At 40.9% G+C, this 24,356-nt stretch overlaps 4 protein-coding genes across 5 annotated transcripts; 2 read left to right on the top strand and 2 right to left on the bottom strand.

Annotated features, from left to right (window-relative positions):
• Positions 1-1,353: 1,353 nt before the first annotated feature.
• On the bottom strand, positions 1,354-11,240 carry ccdc137 (coiled-coil domain containing 137). Of its 2 annotated transcripts, XR_013771182.1 has the most exons (7): positions 11,155-11,240; positions 10,501-10,661; positions 10,150-10,375; positions 9,599-9,681; positions 8,571-8,650; positions 8,125-8,475; positions 1,354-1,471 (listed from the first exon to the last, which is right to left on the bottom strand). XR_013771182.1 is itself a non-coding variant. In XM_079232665.1 (6 exons), exons 1-6 carry the CDS (start codon positions 11,223-11,225, stop codon positions 8,290-8,292), a joined length of 807 nt encoding a protein of 268 aa, XP_079088791.1. In that variant the 5' UTR covers positions 11,226-11,240; the 3' UTR covers positions 7,915-8,289. The 2 variants fall into 2 exon arrangements, 1 of the variants encoding a protein (XP_079088791.1); XM_079232665.1 differs by lacking the exon at positions 1,354-1,471 and having other exon boundaries at positions 7,915-8,475.
• Positions 3,264-5,103, top strand: LOC306750214 (G-protein coupled receptor family C group 5 member C-like; the record flags this gene model as incomplete). The annotated part of the gene is made up of 3 exons (XM_079233609.1): positions 3,264-4,248; positions 4,837-4,940; positions 5,029-5,103. 3 exons carry the CDS (start codon positions 3,264-3,266, stop codon positions 5,101-5,103), a joined length of 1,164 nt encoding a protein of 387 aa, XP_079089735.1.
• Positions 11,241-14,819: 3,579 nt separating the features above from the next.
• On the bottom strand, positions 14,820-16,034 carry tspan10 (tetraspanin 10; the record flags this gene model as incomplete). Its single annotated transcript, XM_079233608.1, has 3 exons — positions 14,820-15,126; positions 15,222-15,814; positions 15,945-16,034. The coding sequence occupies 3 exons, from the start codon at positions 16,032-16,034 to the stop codon at positions 14,820-14,822; spliced, it is 990 nt and encodes a 329-aa protein (XP_079089734.1).
• Positions 16,035-19,668: 3,634 nt separating this feature from the next.
• LOC306749311 (uncharacterized protein) lies at positions 19,669-22,535 on the top strand. Its single transcript, XM_079232584.1, has 4 exons — positions 19,669-19,772; positions 20,278-20,409; positions 20,574-20,700; positions 21,383-22,535. Exons 2-4 carry the CDS (start codon positions 20,316-20,318, stop codon positions 21,660-21,662), a joined length of 501 nt encoding a protein of 166 aa, XP_079088710.1. The 5' UTR covers positions 19,669-19,772; positions 20,278-20,315; the 3' UTR covers positions 21,663-22,535.
• The last annotated feature ends 1,821 nt before the right edge of the window (positions 22,536-24,356 follow it).

Below are 24,356 nucleotides of genomic sequence, written 5' to 3'. Positions count from 1 at the left end.
GCAAATACAGAGACTTACGTGTGAAAATATCGGTCAACACTGTATTCTGGTGAATAGCTCCCTCAACAAGCCCCCCCTCCACCTACCCAACCACCCACCCACCCACACACACACACACACACACACACACACACACACACACACACACACACACACACACACACACACACACACACATACACACACTGAACTGTGAACGGCTGCTGCTGTGACCTCATGTCACAACTATATATTTGTACAAATGCATAGTGCACTTTATCCACTCAGTGAAAATGATTTTGCAATACTGTTGTCATATTGTTGTACCTTATTTTATATATGTTCTTATACTATTAGCATTTATAGCAATGTTTTTTTGTATTCTTAATTCTAATTCTAATTATTTTTACCTTAAGTTTATTGTAATTTTGTGTGTAAGGAGGATCCAAAATAAGTTGTTATAATGTTATCTGTGCATATGACAATACAAATATCTTGAATCTTCTATATTTACTTATATAGTGGGTTTAGATTGGTTTAAAGCTCAAAGCTGTATACACAATTCAGGCAACTGCCGTTGAGCTACCTAATGAAATCAGAAAATAAACAAAGCCCACTTTATGTGTGCCTCTGAATAGGGCATGCCCTTCATTAAGGTCACGCTGCTCTCTCCTTTGAGATCAGCGCCTATTTAAGAATCTGCTAACTGGACCACAATACAGAGGGATGGATTGACAAATTGCTGGGTTTGTGAGAGCAACCCTCGGGATGGGATCCATTGAGGGATCGATGCACCACAGGGTGCTCCATCATGCAGCATAAACAGCACGTTTAGTATCAGGCTGTATGCCAGAGTGCTCTTCAGCAAGGTGTCCTGCATGACCTTCTTGTGCTGAACCCAGAGGGGATGCACTACACAACCAGGACACACATTACTTTTGATATAATCAAACATTTGACATGTTGGATGCATCAAGTGTCATTAAATGTGTTTAATAAACTGCTTTCGCTTGTAAGGTCTCAAACTGATATTTCCAAGCATGTCTGAGCTTCCTATGCAGCAAATTAAAATGTGCTAATGTATTATTGGGGCTATTTATTTGTTTCCTACCCGCAGGTTTCACAACTAAATGAGGAATATATAAGCTTTGTAATTTTAAATATTTACAAAGTCGAGGCAAACAAGCAAACAGAGAGAGTTGGACTGTCATAGTTTCATATATTTCATAGTGTTTCAGTAAATTTCTGAATATTTCAAAATTTTACTGAGTGGAGACAATTTAAAAGCTTTAGATCAATGACATCCGTCAATGTTCCTATTTGTCAAATGGTTGTTAGGTGACATGGCCTATAAGGAGATCAATAACACAATCTGTTTTGTTGTTGTAGTCTCATTTGATTATGTAACACAGGAGTCCATCTCTCCTGTAACAATATGTTCCACCAGGTGGCTCTGCAAACTGGAGGCAGAGTCTCATGCTGACTTGAAGTCCTGAAAAAGAGAAAGTAGACTCAAGTGTGATTAGATTTCCCAAGATGCATGTTGTTTATGAGCAACATAACTTCATTGTTGAATTATTCTTAAATTCAACAACTGTATATTGGTCTTTTCCATCTATAAAACTGAAAGTATGTGCCGCTGTCTTGAGCACACTTACATTGATCAACCGCTTATGGCTCAAAAAGCTTGGGACAGAATCATTCATTTACAAATGCTGCTTAGATCATTTACATCGGCCTGTATGTGTCAAGTAGTTTGCCTAGTGTTTATTCGGGGTCTTGTATTTTCATAGACATGGATGGCACAGTTTGTTTTCAGAAATGCACTGACAAGCTATTTGCACTCCTAAAGTTACAGTATTTAAACAGCCCACTACTGTTAGACTGTAGCCTTTACAGTAAACTCTCCATAATAACTATTCTTTTAAAGAATAATCACATAACTGATTTAATTAGTAAATGCCATTAATCACCATTGAGTCTCATATCAAAGTGTTGACCAGGTCCCAGCTCAGAGGATGTTGCACAGTACGTATACCAAAGGTTTGACTTCAGAGGACAGTGGTCCCTTTGTTTGGATGTAAGCTGCCTTAAACACATAAATAGGCCACGAGCTATAATCTCACAGAATATGCAAAGCTGCGAGAGGCTGCATGAAGCGACTGAGTGGTCTGAAAGTATTACATTAACAGAATAATAACTCAAAGGACACCTATAGCCTACTCTCGACGCGACTGCCGGTGAGTTCATCACAGGGTGGTCCAGTAACAGCTGAGCAGGAGGGCAGATGGAGGACTGTCCATGATTGCGCCCGGAGAAGAAGAAAAAAAAACGTGCGCCGATTAAGTGAACATTTGAAACGCTCAGAAATCCGTCCAAACATCCGTCTGCAGGCTGTTAATACTTGGGAAATATTTCAGACACGGTTGGGTTATCCGTACCGGAGTACATTTACCTGAGTCACCTGTTGGAGCGGAGCTGCTCTGCGTCATCAGACAGGGTAAGAAGTCCAACCGGCTTAATATCACTATGCTGCCGTGAGGTTATAACTATATAACGATATGCCATGACGCGTGTAGTCTGGGACTTTAATGTGCCCTTTTAAAATTATTACAAGATCAATATTCGCAGAACTTGAAACTTTTCATGATTTTTAACTTTTTTTTTTATTGCGTAGTTATCTTTAAAAAAAAAAAGGGGGGGGTGATTTTCTCAATACATACAGGAGCATATATCTCAGTTGGCCTCAAACTTCAAAATCGCCAAATTTGGAGATACGTGGCTTCAACATTGACAGTCATTTGATCAGTTTTAGGCTAAACTGGTATATAAAAGTATATTTTTGGATGCTACATGAGGGAAATAGTATTGCATTGACAGCAACATGATTTTTTTGAACTAAAGGGTGAATACAAATATTCCTTTGAATTAAACTCTGGGATGCTGTGTGGGTAATAGTACTCATTATGTGTCCTGTTGAAATGTTAATATGATGCCTTTGTAAATTAGATGGTGTTGTAAGGCCAGACAGAGCTGTGATTAAGGTTCCATGTCATAATTAAAGACAGGGGAGCCAAATTGCTGTAAGTTTTAGATTCTCTAGACACTTGATTTCATTTATTTCAAACAGCAATTTTACAACTGGCTTATAGTACACTATGGATGGAACAGTTCGTTTAGTGTGACACATTAATAACACGGAAACAGCTTTTGTTTGTCTTTCCGTGCATGTTTAATAATCTGCATTTTCTTGTTGCTGCACTTTCAAAATCTGCAGTGAAACCATGGGACCAACCAGTTTTCCAAAGGGATGTGGGTCCAGTATCAGCTCCATATATTACAACCTGTGTGACCTGACAACTCTCTGGGGGGTCGTGGTGGAGGCCGTTGCTGCTGCTGGTGTGGTGACTTCCTTCGTTCTGTTGGTCACCCTCATAGCCAGCTTACCGTTTGTCACAGACAAGAAGAGAAAGGGTATGGTGGCCCTGCAGGCCGGCTTTCTGGTCTTCACGCTGGGACTCTTTGGACTCACCTTTGCCTTCATTGTGGGTCGGTACTCAACCAGCTGCGCTGCACGGAAGTTCCTCTTTGGAGTACTGTTCTCGGGCTGTCTAGCCTGCCTGGCGATGCATGGGTTGTGGCTCGCCCTGCTGGAGCGGAGGGGCCGGGGGCCCAAGAGCTGGATGTTATGCCTGGGAGCCCTGGGTCTGTGGATGGTCGAGGTGATCATCAACACCGAGTGGCTCGTCATCACCGGGGTCAGGAGCCCACCCACAGGTGCAATCCTCTCGGACCTGTCCTGCAGCATTGCTAACGGGGACTTTGTGATGGCACTGATCTACGTGATGGTTCTGCTGCTCGCCGTGTTGGCGATGGCTGTGCCCTCACTGACGCATAAGCACAAGCGGCGAGACGGAGCCTTCATCCTGGTCTCGGGGCTCTTCACCGTGGCTATCTGGGTAGCTTGGATCGTCATGTACATCCATGGGAACAGAGTGGTCGGGAACCCCAGCTGGGACGACCCCACGCTGGCTATAGCCGTGGTGTCAAATGCCTGGGTGTTCCTCTTCCTCTACGCCATCCCAGAAATGTGCTTACTGACCCAAGATGGCTCAGACCAGGAGCAGCCAATCGATGGAGATCATGTTTATCCCGCCAGCAGCCTGGTTTATGACATCATCGGTAAGGTGGCAGAGCCGGAGCCGGAGCCACCCCACCAGAACGTGTACATTGAGAATAAAGCCTTCACTACGGACGAGCCTCCAGCGGGTACAGCATGACACAGTGGTTTAACATCAACCTTACAATGAACTCACCTACATTATGTCGAGCCAGGTGCTGAATCCTCGGTATCACAAATCTAAATGTGTCAGCAGGACAGCACTCTAATTAACTGATGAATGAACGCACATATGTTTTAGACATTCATCTTTTGTCAAGGAGCGAACAGTCGTACAGAATATACAAAAGGGTGCTTTTGAAGTTTCACAAAATCCAACCTGTGCAAGACTTCTGATTTATCCACAGACATATCAAATATTAAATCCCTTAACGGGTCAGTTTGAGTAAATGTGTGTTGCTAGGGAGACATTAGTGTTTAAACAATGAAAGATATCTGAAAAGTGTTTGTTTCGCATACTTGCTCTTGTGTTAAGTTTAAAGATACAAAGTAATGGACTTCCATCGCAACAAACTAATTTTTTCATTCTCCTCCACCTTTTCTTCTACCAGTACCCACAAAGCCAGTGTCTCCATACGGTGCGTATAATGCTCCGCCCACAAAGCCAGTGTCTCCATACGGTGCGTATAATGGTCAGCCCACAAAGGAAATGTCTCCATACGGTGCGTATATTGCTCCGCCCACAAAGCCAGTGTCTCCATACGGTGGGTATAATGGTCAACTACGGAGCTGTGTGTACCAGCCCACTGAGCTAGCTCTGATCGCCAAGGGTCTGACTAAGGTGAGGGAGTTCAAAAATATTTAACACCACAGAACATCCCCTTCTGTCACATCTGCCGAAATAATCCCTCCTCTGTGCGTTTCTACAGATGGACCAAGACGCCATGCTGCCTCGAGCTCGAGGCCCCTCCCTGCCTCAGTCAGCAGAGTCCTCGCCGCCTTAAGGACCGTCACACGCAGGCAGCGCAAGTCAAGTGGCTCTTCGCACTGTCCTTTGTTACAGCTACGATATCTCCACCAGGTGTTTTTTCTCCCCTCGTTAATTCCTTGTATCAAATGTAACGTACCCTCCTTTCTCTTCCTGAGCAAGAAGCTTGAAATACTAACCAGTGAATCTCTAGTAGCACACGGTGATGTGAAACTAGCTTCTCTAACAGACTGGTTCATCTCGTCTTGTATATTATTTCCTCTGATGTCCGTGCGCTGCTAGTCTGTTTTGAGTGGGCTGAGTGTCATTTATAAAAGATTAGAAAAAACACAATATCAGAGATGGACAGCATAGAGGCCTCAACGAGCTCTTCCATTGAACGTCTATTCTCACTTTAACAACAAGTGCCCTAAACCTTATAAGGCTAACTAAAACCAGCTTTGCTCTCTTGTAGCCTCACTCAAAGACAATCAAGAGAAAGAATGGCGTTTTCTGATTTGTTGATGGGAAAGCAATGACTTTGCCTCACAGCTTAGAGAGAGCAACAACTGTTCTCTCACTGCTCTGTACATTCCTAAAAAAGTGAAATCCCAAAGTGGAAAAATGTATACATGTTCAGGTGATAACTGACCGAAAGCAGGTTGATGGTGGAGAAACTAGACAAGGATTAGGTGCACCGAGGTTGAACACGTTAGTTTTTAATTCACAAACACGTAAAGTGGTGGTTGCGTTTTCACCAATATAATGCTTTTGTTTGTCACAAATTGACTGACTGTAATTTGTTAATCTGTTGTAAACCACTTTGAATCACAACATAATGTCACAAGTGAACAAACTACCTATGAAAGAGATGATTCTTTTTAGTGCCTTGAATTTATAAAATGTATGTAAAAGTGTACATTCTTAACTTATTAAACCCATAAAAGCTTACTTAAATACCATTTGTCTGTTGGATCTATGAATTGTAACAAGTGACACTTTTCGAGCAGGCAGCTGTGGGATAATGGAAGAGGAAGTGTCTACACTATCCAGATAAGTTATTTACATAATGCTGTCTTGATAAGGTTTAACGGCTCCACCTGGGGCCCCCGTGCAGAGTTTGGTTACTACCGTGTACACTGCTGGACAAGGTCTACAACTATTCCAGGTGGCACCGAGCGATACTGTGGGAATGATACACGGGCCAAACAGTAAAATATGAACGCAATAGTGAGTGGATGCTCTTACATTTTGAGTTTGGGGCATTACAATGATGGACAATCTCATAAAAGCTGCATAGTCTGACAGCAGCCTTCTCTGTACCATCACATTATTGTGAAGGGACAAATTAGCATGGACAACTGCTTTGGCTTACAACGAGTTCTTCCTTTTCTCGACAGGGAGAGGAACAATTATTTATGTTTCATTTGCCCCACACGCACACACACACACACACACACACACACACACACACACACACACACACACACACACACACACACACACACACACACACACACACACACACACACACACACACTTACTTTAGGAGCTTCAGAGTGAGCTGTGGCTGCCTAGCAGCTGGCTGAGGAGGCTTTCCCCCAATTACTCTCACAATCTTCTGCCGTCAGCTGCCACGAGTACTTGCTCACACTGAAAAATCAGGCCAATTAGTGCCCCTGAACCCCTGCTTGTAGATATAACAATGTATGCAAAGAACACCCCCAAAAAAGCAACAGTCAGACAAATGTAAACAGCATTCAGACATTTGAGGGGATGTTTTCTTAGCTTTTCCACTGACATCTTACACGTCTAATGTCACTGACCAGGGTAACTCGAGATCAATAGTTAACACTACAGGTTACTGGATGTTGCCCATGCATCTTACTCAGGGGTTACAAGGAAGGTGTCACTCTGCATAGGAGTGTAAATAAAAACATACATGGTCTTTTTTTTAATTTGTATTAAATGTTAATTCCTGATAAGTGACTTGAGCTGAAATTAAAACAGCATCTTTATCTGATGTAAATCCCTTGATAATACGGATAGCCGTCTTGTGCACATGGGACACAGGGGTAAATGACCAATGGTGGTTGAGCTTTGCACAAGGGAGTCAGCACTACCAATCACAAGCAGCTGTCCCCACTTAATGCATTTCCTTGTCACTGTGACAACCCTCAGTGGACAAACACAGACCAAACAAAAAAAGCTGCTCAAACAGAAATGACTGAAGCCGTGGACCAGACAACAGGGATTCAGTAGAAATAGGGGAAACCATCTGGTGTTATTTTTCGGTGCATCAATATTGCAACAAAAACAAAATTATAAGCGTAATGTTTGCTTTGAGATCGAGGCTGCTTTGAAAGATGAAGTTGTTGAACAAACACATCTGAATTTGCACAGTTTGTCCCGGAGAATAATGTTCACACAAAGGCCTTGTTCATGAGGGTAAACCTTTTCACGGATTATAAATGTGAATAGCTGTGCCAGGCTCTAATGAGTGCTCCATATTTTAAAAGGCTGATGTGATTGATTGATCTCAGGATTCAGGCTCTCACGGAGGTACAAAGGGAGACACGGTTTGAAAGTATTGATAATTCTACAGCCATAAATTCACATTTATAAATGGGCACGATTTGCTATCAAAAATACAATTTCACTTTAAAAGTCTGCATATTCTGTCAGCTCTCCAAACAAACAACACAAAACCAGCTATGGACAGGTGGACTGCCATCTAGTGGGACCACAGCGAACAATTGAAGCTTCATCTTTTCCTCGACATGGCCTTTATTAATTTATTGTCTACCACATAACTAATGATGTCATAGTGGCTACCTAAAGATGCAAATACAAAAAAAACGTGTGAATACAACTGAACACTTGCCAGTTAACATCGGACACAATTACAGGGGTGAAAATTCAACAAAATCACCCGTCGGGGTGTATTTATTTAGGGTTGATCAGTTTGTCTTATAAGACGTATAAACAGGCATTAGCAGTGTGAAAGTCCTGCTCTATTTGGAGCAGAAGTTGCAGGTGAATGTTGATCACGGCTTACCTCATACTGTGGGCAGTGGATGCAAATGTTTGCTTCTTTCCCTGACAGATACATTATGGGCAGCTCCCCCACTGGAAGTTCCAAAGTTACAGAACACAAACAGTCTGTTGATGGTTATCTCACGATCTGTGTCAGTTTTTCTGAGCTTCAGTGCTGGCTGAAACGTCACTGGGGGTTCTTGAGTTTTTCTAGATTGGCCTTGTGCTGCTTCTGTTTCTTAAGAAGACGGTAAGCCTCGACTACTCGCACCCTCTCCTCCTCCATGATTCTCTGCCTGGCCATGGAGGGCTTGGTAGTGGAGACCGCCGTGTGGCCGAGGAGAGAGTTGAGAAGCAGCTCCTTTGGCACCTTCTGGATGATGTTCGTAGAGGAGAAAAACAACACTGTTTACCACTTATTCAAGCATGAAGATCACCGTCATGACATTTGACATATCAGCAGGTTACCTGAGATTTGACCGGAGCTTTCTTGGGTTTGGCACTCAAAAATGGTGGGGCCATTGCAACTTCACCAAAGGGAACAGTATCTACAAAACAAACAAATCAGTCAGTCAGTCAGATCAGTATACAAACAAGTTTTATATATATATCATTCTGCTTTGACTATAGCAGTGTTTCCCCTACCATTTCTCTAAAGGTTGAGTTAATTTTGTTTTTAAATTTTCTCTATAGCGCCAGATCACAACAGAAGTAATTTACGGTTCCCTTTCCTATAAAACAGGTCTTGTTCTTTTCTTAAACAAACCAAATGGCTTTATGTTATCTATATTATCTACACGACCACACACCCCACATACCTGGATATCTGGCACCTTAACTAAATGCTCCAGCGAGCCGCTAATTTTAAAGAAGATTGGTTTGAGCAGAATTGTGGGCTGGAACACTGAAACAATAAGCTCAGTAGAGCCGAGCGTAACTGCATTGTTGGGTGACAATTTGTAGGTGGCTCATTATCAACAACCTCCTCAAATACGTAGTTATGTGATCTATCATTATTTTTTACCTTAAGTTTATTGTAATTCTGTGTGTTAGGAGGACCCAGCAAAATAAGCTTTTCATTGAACAGAGTAACTGTCTGTTATTTGTGCATATGACAATACAAATATCTTGAATCTATCATTTATGTAAAAAAATAGGTAAAATAGGTTTCGCTGCTGCCCCCGTGACCCTCGGCGTCTACTGTAAGTACAGATAAGTACCTCATAATAACCCACTTCAAAAGACCTGAACGATCTCTTCAAGAATATATATCCTTCTGCCCCTGCGGGAAGACTTGGGGATGATATACTTTTCTGATGAACTTGAAGAATTCAAGGACAGATGGTGGCTTAGATTTTTAGGAAACACTCAGCTAGAAACATAGATGGAGCCTACCTCGCAACGATCTTAAATGCACCTCAAATTCGGCAATTGCATTCTTGAACTGAAGGAAAGAGCAGCTCCCTCACATCCTTTCTAGTGGAAATGTTCCTTACCTACGAACATCTCTTTCTCCATCTGGTCCACTTGTCTGTCCAACTTTTTCTGCTGTAGCTTCTGTAATCTGACTGTATCATGCCTATAGAAAAAACAGCAAAGATCAAATAAAAAAATATATCAGCCATAAATTACAATATCATTTACATGTCTGTGTTTTTATTGTTCTTTATGGTTATCATTGCAACTTAACTGAATGTTGGGTTTTGCACCATTATTATGTATAATGTACTCTTTTTTTTTAAAAGTTCAATAAAAATGTATTCAGTATTGTTTTTAATTCACCTAAACATTCTCAAGAATGAATTTAAATTTAGACTGTAACCAAAGCTGATAGCTGTTATAGTACATAAAACCACAACAGATTACCCAGTAGGCCATTTTCATTTTCATTGTAACAAAACCAAACAGTTACCGACGCATACAATTAAAAGCCTAAGCAGGAGGCCAGCGTATCACTGACTCCGTTGGCCCAACCTTTCACATCCCATGTTGGCACAAATGCACATCATCAGTTAACTTTGCAGATTCCAAGCTAAGGTATACTCACTCCTTCTTTTTCTCAGACTTGCCCTTGTCTACAGGACCCTCTTGTTTGTCTGCCTCCAGCTCAGGCTTTCTTTCGATTTGGTTCTTGGTGAGAAAGAGGACGTGTTTTGTCGCATTGTTCATGCGTCGCAGATATGACTTCTCACTTTCTCCCTTTCCCCTCTTAAAACGTGGGACAGGTATGTCTCCAGTCTGCAAATCAGATGGTTTCCTTTTGGCGGAGATGGCTACAGAGACAGAAACCAGATCCTCACTGATTATAAACATGGCATGACTGATAAAAAAATACCACAAAAAAAAGGTACACATGTGCAGCACGTAGTGTGCTGTTAAATAAAGCTCCTCTGCTTACCTTCTTTTAGCTTTTTGGACTTCATGGATCCCGTTTTCTTTTTGTCTTTGTTTTTCATCATCTCTTTGTTTTTCATTAGCTCACGCAGCCTATATGGGATGTGTTCGAGGTGATCTGGTTGGGCTTTGGCTTTACCATCTCTCTGTTTAAGCTTCTTATCACTGTGAAGACACAATCCGGAAGACATACAATACATTGGCTTTGAGGTTTTGATAAATACAAAAACTAAAGATAAAGAATAGAAGAAAAATACAACAAATAGAACATACTATAACAAGTATGTACAGTCAAAGTGGAAGAGCTGTACAGTTTTTAGAAGAGGTCGTTACACGCAGAAATGTGCAACATTGTCAAATGAAAGCACAAAGTTTCACAGTACGAAGTATACATACAATACAGTTCAGATAGTATTCAACAGTAAGGACAAGTTGAACCTTTGAATGCCATACATGATGCAAGTAGCTACCTGTCCTCACTGAGCGTTAACGATCAAGGATTACGTTGACAGGTTGAATCTCATTTTTAAATATGAAGCTGCAGTTCATCGCAACTAACGTGGGAGCTAAAAACAGCTAACGTTAGCATTAGCTGGTTGAGCTAGCTTAACCGCTACATGTGTAATGTTTCTGTGACACACGAGCTTCCTGACGTTACCTTAAATGTCGGCCGGACTTGTCCGCTTGTTTTCCTGACCCGTTGGGTTTGTTCTTCGTATTCTTCCCCATGCCACTGCCCTTTATTTCAATGGATTACAAATGAACTGTGAAAGAAAAAAACAACAACGCATGTGGCGCGGCGTGAATAACCTTTGACCTGTAAATTTCAACCGGCAGCGACAGTGCGAGAAAGGAAGTACAGAGGTCTCACTCCTGTCTTTTTCCGGGTACTGGCGCCGTTTCCTCTGCTCCTCGTGGGGCGTTTTGCTCGAGCTCACAATAGATGATCTTTGCTGGAACAGTCATCCCGAGGATTAATGATAGTCTATACATTGTGGAGTTTAAATGGAAATACAAAATATCTTGACTAAACCCAGAAATATTCTGGTGTACAGATGATTTGTGTTGAAGTTTACAGACAGGAGGAAAGATGTACTAATTCATGGTTTCTCCAGTAGCATAGGCCAACTTTTGTCAGATTTATGGATTGTTTTGATTTTGATTTGTATTACAATGTATACACAGTGCCGTGGTAGTGATTTCTATGATTGTATGCTGGATTGTCATAACATCCCATAATTCAAGATTCTAAATGTAGCTCATCCCCCACACCTGAACTCTCTCGCTCTCTCTTCCAGGACTCTTCGTGGGACGCCTCGACGAGGGGATACAACTCAGATGGATGTTGTATGTGTACAGATTGTAAATTCCTCTGAATTAATTTGTTGTTTGTTGAGCTATAGAAAATAAATGAAATTGATTTGAATTTAAATTGAAGATGATGATAAAAATAACATTTGAAATGAAATGTTTCACTAACTTTGAGTTTCCCTTGTTTCTTTTATGAAGTTATATCTTCCTTGAGAACACACACACACACACACACACACACACACACACACACACACACACACACACACACACATATATGAAGTAATAGTGTTAATCTTAGTTGAATGATCAGTTCAGTGACGCTTGGCAACAATTATAATCAACTCTAACTTTGAATATCATGAAATAGGTTTGTGATTTTAAGTCATGAGTCTGATAACAGTTCTTTGAGAGATAATTTCACTCTCATCCATTTATATTTAGCTAAAGTTTAAAGATTTAAATTAAAAATCACTTTTAATATGTTTACATTTGTTTCAATGAAGTCTGAGTCATATAGATCTGTCGTTTCCTCTTTTTATTTAACTTATGACTCGTCACGGTGCATTTATGAGGTTTTGTGGTTGTCAGCTCAATCACAGAGTGATATTGTTTTCCATTCGACTAGATATACCTGTAAGCCTGAAGTGGTCAAATTAAATTAAATTATATATATAAAAAAATTATTGTGTTGCAGAGATTCTTTTGTTCTTTTTCCTGCCTATTATTTACTCCAGTATCTCAATTAGGCCCGGACAGTAATTCCCAAACTGTTATAAAATATTTAAGGGATGTAAAAATACAAAGATTCTCTTTTTAGTTTTTCTTATACATAAATACACATGTATATAAATATGCACACACACACACACACACACACACACACACACACACACACACACACACATACACACACACACACACACACACACACACACACACACACACACACACACACACACACACACAAGCCGATAGATATTCAGTAAGCACAGAGGACAATGGTGTTGAAGCTGTTGTGTCTGTGAGTATGATGAGCAGAGAAACTGCTCCTGTTTTGGCCCTTTCCTCCCCCTCAGCCGTTCTCAACGTTCACCACACTCCAGTGAACTTCTCTCCTCGGGCTTCTCCACAAGTCCATGGCCCTGTGGCTGACAGCGGGCTGCATGCCTGCATAGTCTGGCCGAGGATCCAGGAAGGAAATCTGCCTCCATCCTCTCCTAGTCTATGGTAACTACATCCTAAGATAAAATAAATAAATATCGTGATACATTTAAAAAATAAATTGTTCAACTGGAACTCGTGGTGGGCATCGCTAACATTGATGGAAAAAAGATGTTCCTGGGTGAATTGAGCAAAGGTTAGAATGTTGCATTCTGGATGTTTCCCTGATTAGTATCATAAAATAAAGCTCATCATTAGAGATATTTAGAATGCAGTATACGACTACTGTGGTTCACTGTTGATATACTGGAACCAGTGAGGCAAGACAGTATGAATAATATCACTTCATGTAATGTCTCCTCCCGGGATACTGGGTACATCTTAAAAGTAGGAATGATACATAGAAAGATAAATGTCTTCTTTATAGCTTTATATATAATACACTATATATATATATATTACAGGGTCGTTAGAATAATTGCTGGTGCTTCTATCTGCCACCACTAGATGGCATCACTACTCCAGTTTGTTAAAATAGTACAGGGACCCAAAAGGTGTTGTGAAGTAGAAGCATCATTCAAGATAAATACTAAGGTAAAGTATAAGGCACCCAAATTTGACTTCAGTACAGTTCATGAGTAAATGTACTTGGTTACTTCTGAGACATATCGGCACCTTGTTTTAGGAACTGTGATTTGCTATTTTTTTTTAATCTTATTTTGATCATTAAACATAGATTACATTATTTTACAATTAATCAAAAACAGAAATCTACAGATCAACCAACAATAAACATGAGTTGCAACCCTACAATCAGCTTGTCTTTACTATAGTTAGTTGCAGTTTATGTGACATTTGGTATTCAGTAGTATGCCATTCATGATTCTGGCAACATCTTCTTCAGAAGAGGATTAACCAGAATATTTAAATGATCTCATCAAAAACTCACCTTTAGTAGCAATAAAGAATATTGGTCAAATTCATTCACATGTTTTGATGCATTATGTGCAGATTATCAGGGTGAGTTTGTGAATCTATGAGAGACAGTGTGTAAAAAATACATTGGAAGTGAGAACTTGTGTCCCTGCACATGTCCAATGAATGAAATAGATTACAGAGACAAGCTACAGTAAACCGGCCTTTTGTGTTTATGTATGAGAGGTGTGTGTGTGGAGGTGAATTTATTTAACCCCAGTTGAACCCCAGCCCTTTTTCCTTAAATATTCTGAATCGTTTGCATACCAATACTAAATATAGAATATCTTGTCAACCACAAGGGCTTTTTGAATCATTTCAAAAGGTATAAGATACAAAAAGCAAGTGTGAGACCAGTTAAGAGGTCAATATAGCGGTATATGTGTTACTGGTTTATTGGCTGATGATAGAACACAGGAAAGAAAAAGGTTTATGTTAATATTTATGGTTGAATTGTGTGATACACATGTCAAATGGACTTATATGCTCTTGAAAGGCCAGGTTTTGCATATATATTTTTTGCTATGTCACATCAGTGGCTTTGGTATCGATTCATGGAAGTATGAGGACTTGAAGAGTGAGGAAGAGCATTCATTATCATTAGCCAAATAAAGCATTTTGCACATTTTCATATTTTATGCTGAGATTTGCTTACATAAAAATACGATGTGATTTGGCATGACAAAAATGACAAACAAGGTGGACAAACAAGGTGGAGATCCAAAAGCAGTTAGCACTCATTAAATATCGGAACACAGTATATTCATACAGGGTTGTCTGACTCTGGAATACCCTCCTTAGCCTGCTGCCCCTGTAACTCCGGTCTGGATAAGCAGAAGATGATGGATGGATGGATACATTCACCATCCCATGTTATGCGTACACTTTATGCCACTGGATGCTCTCTAACAGCCGTGTGGTGATAAACAGAGTCACAATCTGGACCCCCAGTACAACTATTCCAACAGTCCCAATCAGGCCCTCGTGCTGCTCGATCCAGCGAGACATTCCCCCCAGACAGCCGCCCAGGAAGATCACACTCTGAGCACTAAACTCATCCAGCAGCTGAGCTCCCAAACCACACTGAGAGTTCCACACTGTTCCGTTCTCCAGTGGGTCCACACAGCATGTCGCGGGGACGCCACAGGCCAGCACTCCTGGAGCTGAGCAGTTGTAATATCTGAGGAAAGGAAATAATGTTCATAAACCTTCAAAAGCATTCGTAATGACATTTAAAAAATATAAATACATCCAAGTTAGTCACTTGCTACTCACATGTTGAGCTCCCAGTCACGGTAGTTATCTGCCCCACAGCACTGCAGATTGGACTGAATCTCGTCCGTGATGAACCTCAGATCTAGATCGTCCTGGTAGCGCACCATGGCGGCTAACATCCCTGACCGCAGGTAGCCTCCAACCTCATCTCGTAGACTATAGGCCACAATGGCGGTCAGCACCTGGGCTGTGATTAGGACCAGCACCGCAGCAGAGAACAGCTTCAGTAAAGTGCAGTTCTCTCTTAAGGCGCCCACACAGCCTGACAGGCAGAGCATGGTCAGCACAAAGCCCACAGTCAAAAATATCAGCATTGGGTCAGTGCCGATGCTGCTGATCTTCTCCTGAGCAAACGACTGTTTGCTGATGAGGCCCCACATGCCCAGAACAAGAACCACCAGGCCCAGTACTGTGAACACCAGATTGGATAGGATCAGGAAGTATTTTAGGAAATAGTCCATAAAGGAATATCTGTAGTGGGGTTGGATGCCAGGCGATACAGAGCTGTCGTCCTGTCCATTGATTGGCCCTGCTTGGTGACATTCAGTGGTGACTTTGTCAAGCTCCTCGGCGTCCTCTTTAGCGGAGCGTGCCTTTGGACACACAGGAATGCAACTAAATACCACGGTTTTGAGAACTAATGCCACTCAGTCACACAGAGAGGGACTCAATTATAAAAGAAACTTAACGGAACAAAGCAGAAGCTCAAAAGTGACCCCTTACCTTTGGTATGAGCGGACTGGACTCATTCTGCACGGTGTCCCTCCTTGACCACGGCAGAAGAATCCTTTTCATCATGAAATACCTCCTCATGTCGGGAGACTATTCTCCCTGTGCTTTTTAGCTGGTCGGAATGAATCGAGCATAAGTGGAGCACGGGGGGAGCATCGACTACAGTGTGAACAGAGGAGCATGTGAGCTGAGGTGGAGAAACCATGCAGAGTTTAGCCTCTGGCTGCTGCGAGAAGTGGGATTTCTTCATCATGTGAGAGTCACAGTGAGGGGATTAGACGCTTATTTAAGCATGCACACAAGAGTGTGACTCTGACCAGAACAAGTATAACTTCTGGTTTGTAGTTTACTTACATAAACCACTGAGATGTCAAGGTTTAATTGGAAAATAAAGTGGATATAAAGAGAATATGGTATGTGTTTTGCCTAAAATAAATAAGAAAATGAACAAAAAATAAACAATCCATTAAAAAAGGAAAAACCGTGTAACTTAATATGTGCAAATTGATAAACAATATTCTGTTTATTTGAGTGATTTAATACAGTAGAAATATGGTACCACTGGTATTCTTTATGCTAAACGCACTAGCCACACATACATAAACATAGAGTGGACTAATGTTAAAATGTCATTACTACATCATCAATATATGCCCAATGTACAGAAGGACTCGTTGGCTCTTTCATGCACATGTTTTGGTTTCTTCTTTGGAAAATGGTACATTTATTTTTGACAAAGATTCTGAACTATGTGGTTCCATGCATCACTACTGCCCTGCCTCTAAAGGACTTTTCTGCACTGGAACTATCACAGCATCAAAAACACAACTTATTAACCGGGCTAATAGCCGCAAAAAAAATGCAAGCAATGCGTTGAAGTCCCCCATACACTCACAAAACCCCAAGTAGTTAGTTAGTTTTCTTGCTGTTGTGACCATTCAATAGCTAGAACACATGGTGCTGAAGAAAGAAAATACCTTATCCTGGTCTACAGCTTTGAGCAAAATTCAGCAATTTAAGCAATTGTATCATAATATACATTCCCTTGTATAGTAGTTGGAGATGTATGAGAGGGGTGGGCATCAACAATAGTGGTAGGGGGGTAATTAACATTATATAGATATACTGTGTGTGTGTTTGTATGAACATATATGCATACATATTTACCTATTTTGTATGTCTATGGTTATGTGTATGTGTATCTTTATGTATGTATAGATGTACACTAGATATCAATTTTTGTCCAGTTCTTAACTGTCACTTGCTGATTTTTAACGCATATCGAGAAAATCTATAAAAATGTCATCACAATAAAAAATAGTATTGCAAAATCTGTCTGTCTCCTTCTATAAATGCTCACAGTCATGTGACTCAGTAAGAAACATAAGAATCCTCTAGGTGCATCGTCTGTCTTTGAATATCAGAGCTGATATATTTCCGTTGAACTGCCCTCTGATGAAGTCATTATGAAGTGATGTGCTGCTGTGAGTCATAACTAGCAGCATTTGGGAAAACAAATGTGACAGCAAGTTAAAGAAAGAGAAAGAGAGAGAGAGAGAGAGAGAGGCCTAGTTATCTCACTCTCTGTCATTCTTTCCTCTGCTGCGCTGCACTGAGCTCTGCAGCAGCAGTCGGACTGCAGACACTGACTGGTGGCGGAGTCCAGATGAGGCTGTAATAAAACTGGACAATAGTGCTGCTGTTAATATGTTTCCATATTAACGTGGAGCAACAGAAAAACAAACGGAACTTGCAAATAACTTTCTGTGGAGTCTGAATAGTTGCCTTCAAGAGTTTTGCCTTCTTGATATTGCAGATTAATGCGTGTGCAGGTGGATGAACACTCACTGCTCAACAAAGACACACAGGTGAAAAGCAACTACATTTAGTTGGCTACTTTTTATTCATATACATTTTTATAGGCATATGTTATACTCCACTATATTTGTCTGTAATTTTACTGTTTACTGTGAAGATTAAGGATTTATATTTACAACTATGATGCATTGTTACAGCAACACAACATACAACACTTTAAAACAGTACAAATGAGCTTTTCTTTGACATGCTACACCATTATCTGCTGCAAAAATGACCAGCAATAATACTACAATAATACAATGACAGGGGTAAGTACATTTCATTTTGGTAGTTTTTCTTACTGATTGTACTACGGCAAAGTTTTGAATGTGTGACTTTACAATGTCATGCATTCAAAGTTTACATGGTTTCAAGGTTATTTGTCATTGTACAACATGGTTGCACAATAGAATGTAGATTGTAGTCCCAATTTGCTACATAAGAAAGAAAAAAGCCCACACATTATATATGGAGGGAAGAGGACATGTTAAGGAGTTTAATAGCCATAATAAGATACTTGTACTTGTGTAGATAGAGAGATGAACAGACAGACGATAGCATTATGGTCCATATTTACAAACTAACTAATTGACTGTGACTAGATAGATTATCAAATGTGTCAGATTAGTTTTGTAACAAATCTCTCAAATCCTGCTGTTTACTTTAAAGAGCATTTAGTTCCCAATCTTTGATTTGAATCCAACTCGTTCTGTATAGAGTTAAGATGTATAGTTTGTGGATGAAATTCATCCTACTAACGGCCTACAGTACAGTAAATGCAGATGGCAGGGACCATCGCCATCAATATTCCTTTTCCATATATCAATCCTGTCTGCAGATGTCCGCAGCAGGAGGCAGCAGCATTGACAGCCTTTCAAATGGAATAGCTCTGAGCTGGAATTTCTTGCGACGAAAGGTATTTCATGTCAGAGCTGTCAAGTTAAAGCACTCCTTTTGCCCGGTATTTAAAAAAAGAAGGAACATGTTCTTTGGTGATGGATATCTTTCTGCTTATTTGAGTCCAGCTGCATTTCCCTGCCCAAAACTGTCAAGATTATTGATCTATCCTCCATCAGTCATATTATTTCCATATAAATCATTTGGACTCATCAGGGATGGATTAGTGTCAAATTGATAAACTAATGGATTAAATTACACTGAGGCAGGGGTCTCCACAGTTTAGAGGTGAGGGAATCTTTTGGTGGACTGTATAGCATGCAATAGCTGTTTATGTGTGTGTGTGTGTGTGTGTGTGTGTGTGTGTGTGTGTGTGTGTGTGTGTGTGTGTGTGTGTGTGTGTGTGTGTGTGTGTGTGTCCGGGTTTTGATCATCCCTGCAGTTAAAGGGACCGTTGCTGGCTGGGTCTGTTGTAGCCCAGATGTTGAGCAGATTGTATTACAGTCGGCAGTAAGAATGCCGTGGTGGAGCCATACTGCTACATCAAACACCTTCTCTGGATTAGAGCCGATAGAGAATGCAGTTGCCTTACACCACTCACAGCAGCTAAAAGACATCTGGGGGATAGATGGAGGATTAGCAGGACCTCCCATTCAGGGTTATTTATCAATGTAGTCTGCAAGACACAACAGAGACTGAATTGGAAAGCATTTGTGTGTGTGCATGTGTTTGGGGAGCTTTGACTTGAGTGAAACGTTGTGTGTGTGTGTGTGTGTGTGTGTGTGTGTGTGTGTGTGTGTGTGTGTGTGTGTGTGTGTGTGTGTGTGTGTGTGTGTGTGTGTGTGTGTGTCTGTGCATGCATGTTAAAGGAACGGAGTGCGTCTTCACCGCATCACTGAAGTGGGTGGGAGCAGGTGGGGGAATGGCTCCGGGAGATGAGAGAGGCAGTTATAAGAGAGTGCTGACCAGGTCATGTTTTCATGTCACTGTTGAAGGATCGTACCACAGAGTGTGTTCTGCTGCTGTGACCGGGAAAGACCCCTGGCACTACTTCTCAGAAAGGTATCGTAAAACCCAAAGTACAGAACATCTAAGTGAAGGTAGAATCGAGAAAAAGACATCCGGAATCTATATGCAAAACAAAAGATTAATTGTTTGCAGTTCAGCTAAATATAAGTGAAATTCTAACTTGGTCAACAGGTTTAAGATGTTTTCTTTTAGTGAAAGTGTCTGAAGCTTACTTACCAAATGTTCAAAATTCCCTGGAAGAAGTACTCACATTATTTGCTAGTAAAGTAGAAATACCATGATCTAAAAATGACAGTAGTGGCACTACTCTAGCATTTTAATGTTAAAGTTATTTTCTCTGGAAACAATTTTAAATGCTGTGTATATATGCCTGAAATGTGTTTTTATTATTTACATTTGTTTTTCATTTATTTGTTCATGTGAAAAGTGACAAGTAATGATAAGGGTCAAATAAATATTTTAAAAGTAAATTGTACTTAAGCACTTGAGCAAATGTATTTATTTACCACTGCTTTCCTGTACACTTGTTTCTCAGCAGAAACCATCTCATATTTCTGTTCTTGTTCGGCGAGGAAGATGATGATGAAGGGGATTGTGGTCCTGCTATGCATGGTCTTAACATGTGTAGCTCAGAAATGGAACCAGGGAAGCTCACGTAGGCACCCTAAAGGTCAGGGACGATGTGTCGTCGCTCTCGCTGTTCCACATGTTCCCATCTGAAAATGATTAGCAAAAGCTTTCGTTTTTTAGAAGCACTTGAATGAAGATTTTGTTTGGAGCTCAGGGTGAATACCTGGCTTTATTCCTACTATAAAAAAAATATTTCTTCAGCAGATCACACCAACGGAAAGACTTGTTCCAATCTGACCCAGGTTCTGGACAACTGGAAATATGCCATTCTAACCCAAGTGAAAGACCTGCTGATCAACGACCACGCGTCTGTCCTCCCAGAATACAACAGGTGGGTCACACTGGATTCTGAATGTAAATTGCAGTGATTGCAGACGCGGAAGCGAGGACAAGAAGGCAAAAGCAACAAGTCCAAATGTTGAGAAAGAGCGAGAATAACATCAGTGAGAATTTTATTGTTCCTCCCAGTCGTACAAAATAGGGAATTATGTAACTTTGCTCTGCACATGACCATGGTCAGAGCCAGTAACTTGATCCATTAATGCTTTGGTCCACACGAGGCTGACTTTTGATGACCTCACTACGAAACGTGTGCCAACAGAAAACGGGGAAAACACAGCCAGTGTTTCTGGCAGATGTTAGTAAAGTTGTTGACCTTTTTCTTTGGAGATTAGTCTCTGGACCGTGATACCAACAGCGAGTTAATGAGCATTCCTGAGTAACCAGTTCGGGGCCTCGAATACATTTGTGCCAACCAATTTTTAGGGGACTTCCGTTATTTCGGTCTGTTTTCCTGATGTTTCCTGCACATGATGGGGCTGTTTCTACTTAACAGAATGTCCTGACTTTCATGTTCATGTTGCCGATTGGAGTTCTCCCCTTGGTTACGCTTCATGAATAAACAATGTTCCTATTTTCGATGTGAGCTTATGGAACACGACACTGACTGGTCATTAAAATAATCAAATATTTGACTCTTTTATACTTTCCCAAATGTCTCTGCATGTGTTCAGGATCCTGCCTTTGTCAGATGCCATGGGAGAACTCTACAGGCAGTTTGACACTCTGAAAGACGAGCTGGGGAAGCTCACCTCGAAGTTAAGCAGTGTGGAGGGTTTTGTGGACGACCTCCAGGACGGCAGGTTCGCTCGGCCTCAGCGGCCCGTACAGAGGCCTCCCCCCAGCATTGGTCTGAGGTCTCCACTGCGAGCTCAGATGAGGGGTCCTGACAGGAGGACTATCAAGGGGCCACCACTGATCATTGCCGGGAGAAGAGCGCCACAGATACCTTAGACCGATCAGTGCTGATGTATCAACCAAGAGTTAATATGTTTATATATTTTTAGATGATTAGTTTGTATAGTTTTATTGAGCAGTCATGCTCGGTGTCGAAAAAAAGATTTGAAAATCTCTCCGAAAAAAATGTAATCTTTGAAAAGGTCACTTTTAACCACAAGGTGGCAGCTTAGATCAATTTATCTCCACTGTTGCTCTCTGTGTATCAGCTGGACATTAAGTATCATAATGGCTGAAATAGTAGTCGCAGACACACACACACATTAATAAACTTTGTGTGAGCATTGTTTGTATTTGAGTTATTTACCCAAATGTTAATTAAAAACAGATTTGTTTCCGGCTTATCAACATTTGTGACTACTTAAGCATTTTTCAAACATGGTAGGACAAAGCGCTTTTCTTTTTGCTACTCATTCACACACACATTCCAATGGCTGCTAGATGTGGCACAAAAAATTGGGAACAAATTGTTCAGTTATTAAAGGGCAGCGTGGCATGTGGACAGAGGGAGCCGGGGTCGGACCGCCTGCTACCAGCTGCCCTGAGTTTAAATGGAATACATAAACTATGAGATTGTTTTAAAGCCTAAAAAACCAGACCATAGCATCAGCAAGATTGTACTTAGGCCTGTTCTTCATTTCCTTGTTCCTCTTCACTACGACACTAAGATTCACTCAGTACAATACACACTGAAAGTTTCATTATAGAAGGTAACCAACCATCATGACAAAGTCTTCATTCTCCATCAGTGAAGCGTCACCTCTCCACCCCTCTCTTCCTTATGCACCTGCCTCCTCTTCTTATTTATAGCTCCATGTAAATGTCAAGTGTCAGGTCTCTGTACAATATGACGGAACTGTCTCTGACTGGAAACAGACTGATGTTTTAATAATTGATTGTTTGTCAATCACAGACAGTTTACCTCTTATTTTTGTGAAATTACATTCATGTGTGCGGAGCCAAAAATGATATCCTGCAATAAATGTCTATTCTTGATTCATCAAAACGTGTAAGCTAAATTATTCAAAATAATCAAACCTTTCATCAATAAATCCTATCCATTAGAAATTGAAAATAAAAATAAATTCATACTGCAAGGTTTTTTCACATCATGGCATTATTGTGTTTTGTAAAGTCAAGTTTTCATCTACATTTGACATACACTGATTAACACTAGTGAATTAATTAAATATGTGTCCTTCCACAGAAGATAATGTACCCACACATGTGAGAAACCATGCAGATTGAATTAAAGCTCCTCCTCCTGTCAATCACTCTCAGTTTCAGTGTTGTATATAATTGCTCCTCCAGCACCTCCTCTCCTCATCCTCCAAACCCTTTAATCTGTCAGCAGTAAACTCACTCTCCAAGTCACAAAGCCATTCTCAGCTCCCACTGACACCATGCTGGTGACCCTCTGCACTCTCATCACTGCTCTCACATGTGAGGAGGCTGACTTACTGGAACTTTGCCCTCACGTTGGATTCATCAGTCTGTGTGTTTCTCTTGACTCCATGTCGTCTTGTTGTTTCCAGGTGTGAGTGGTGTGACAGTGGTGACACAGAAGCCTTCAGTTGTGACGGCGAGGAGAGGAGAGACAGCCACCATGGACTGTGACGTTTTCACAGATGATGGGTCTCGCTGGTATATACAGAGTCCTGAAGAAAATATTCGGTTTGTCCTGAGGAATCATTACAGCTATTCCTCTCCAACCTATGGCTCTGGTTTCTCCGCTCCCAAATTCACTTCTAGTCACTTGTCAGGGACAAAGTATCGTTTGGCTATCAGCAATGTGGAGGAGAGAGACTCAGCAGTCTATCACTGTGAAACATGGGACAGCTCTGCCAAGGAGCATGTACCACAGTGAATTATACTGTGACAAAAACCTCCTCACTGAAACACTTCTGCTTTTCAAGAGACTGATATATACTGCTGTGAGAAAAGCAATCAGGATGCAATCTGATATCTTCCCATGCGCGTGTGTAAACGTATTCCTTTGTAATACTCTACAGTTTTTGTCGGTCGTGTTGAGACCGAAACCACATCTGAGGCAAGGACTCAAAAGCACAACTCACACAACTCAAGAGCAGGAGAGTAAAAGGCATTACTGGCAGTGGTTTGGTACACAGATGGGAAGAATGTATCGAGTCAAAAACAAGGTAACCGAGATCTCAGGGAGAAATGAATGGACCGCTAGACACAGCGCTACGAAGAAGAACTGGCACAGACAAAGAGGAGCACAAACTAAATAATCTGTAGAGGAGGAGGGGTATTTGGGAAGAGGTGAGGCTGATCAGGGAAAGGAAATGAGACAAGGGTAGGAGGTAAAGTTATCCGAAACGAGAGAGAGAGAGAGAGAGAGAGAGAGAGAGAGAGAGAGAGATGAAAGTGAAAAAATAAAACTGCAGAGCAGAAAAATTAAATGAAATTTTGAAAAGAAAGAGAACATAATTTAGGGAACATGATGAGGTGCAACAGCTCAAACTCTCCATGAATGTGATCTATATTTAAATATACACATAAGGTTGTGATTTGTTTTATTTTAATTGCTGCAGATGTTTTGGTGGTAATAAAAAGCATTTAGGGAAAAAATACAGCTTTTTTTCTTGCTAAAGTGAAAACCAAAAGGAAATCTGATTTAGTGATTCTGTAACATCTCCAACAGCATATTTTCATAGTGGTCGCTACCAG

Source organism: Taurulus bubalis (assembly GCF_910589615.1).
Source record: "Taurulus bubalis genome assembly, chromosome: 17".
Taxonomy (NCBI): Eukaryota; Metazoa; Chordata; class Actinopteri; order Perciformes; family Cottidae; genus Taurulus; species Taurulus bubalis.
This window is presented reverse-complemented; position numbering and strand designations above follow the sequence as displayed.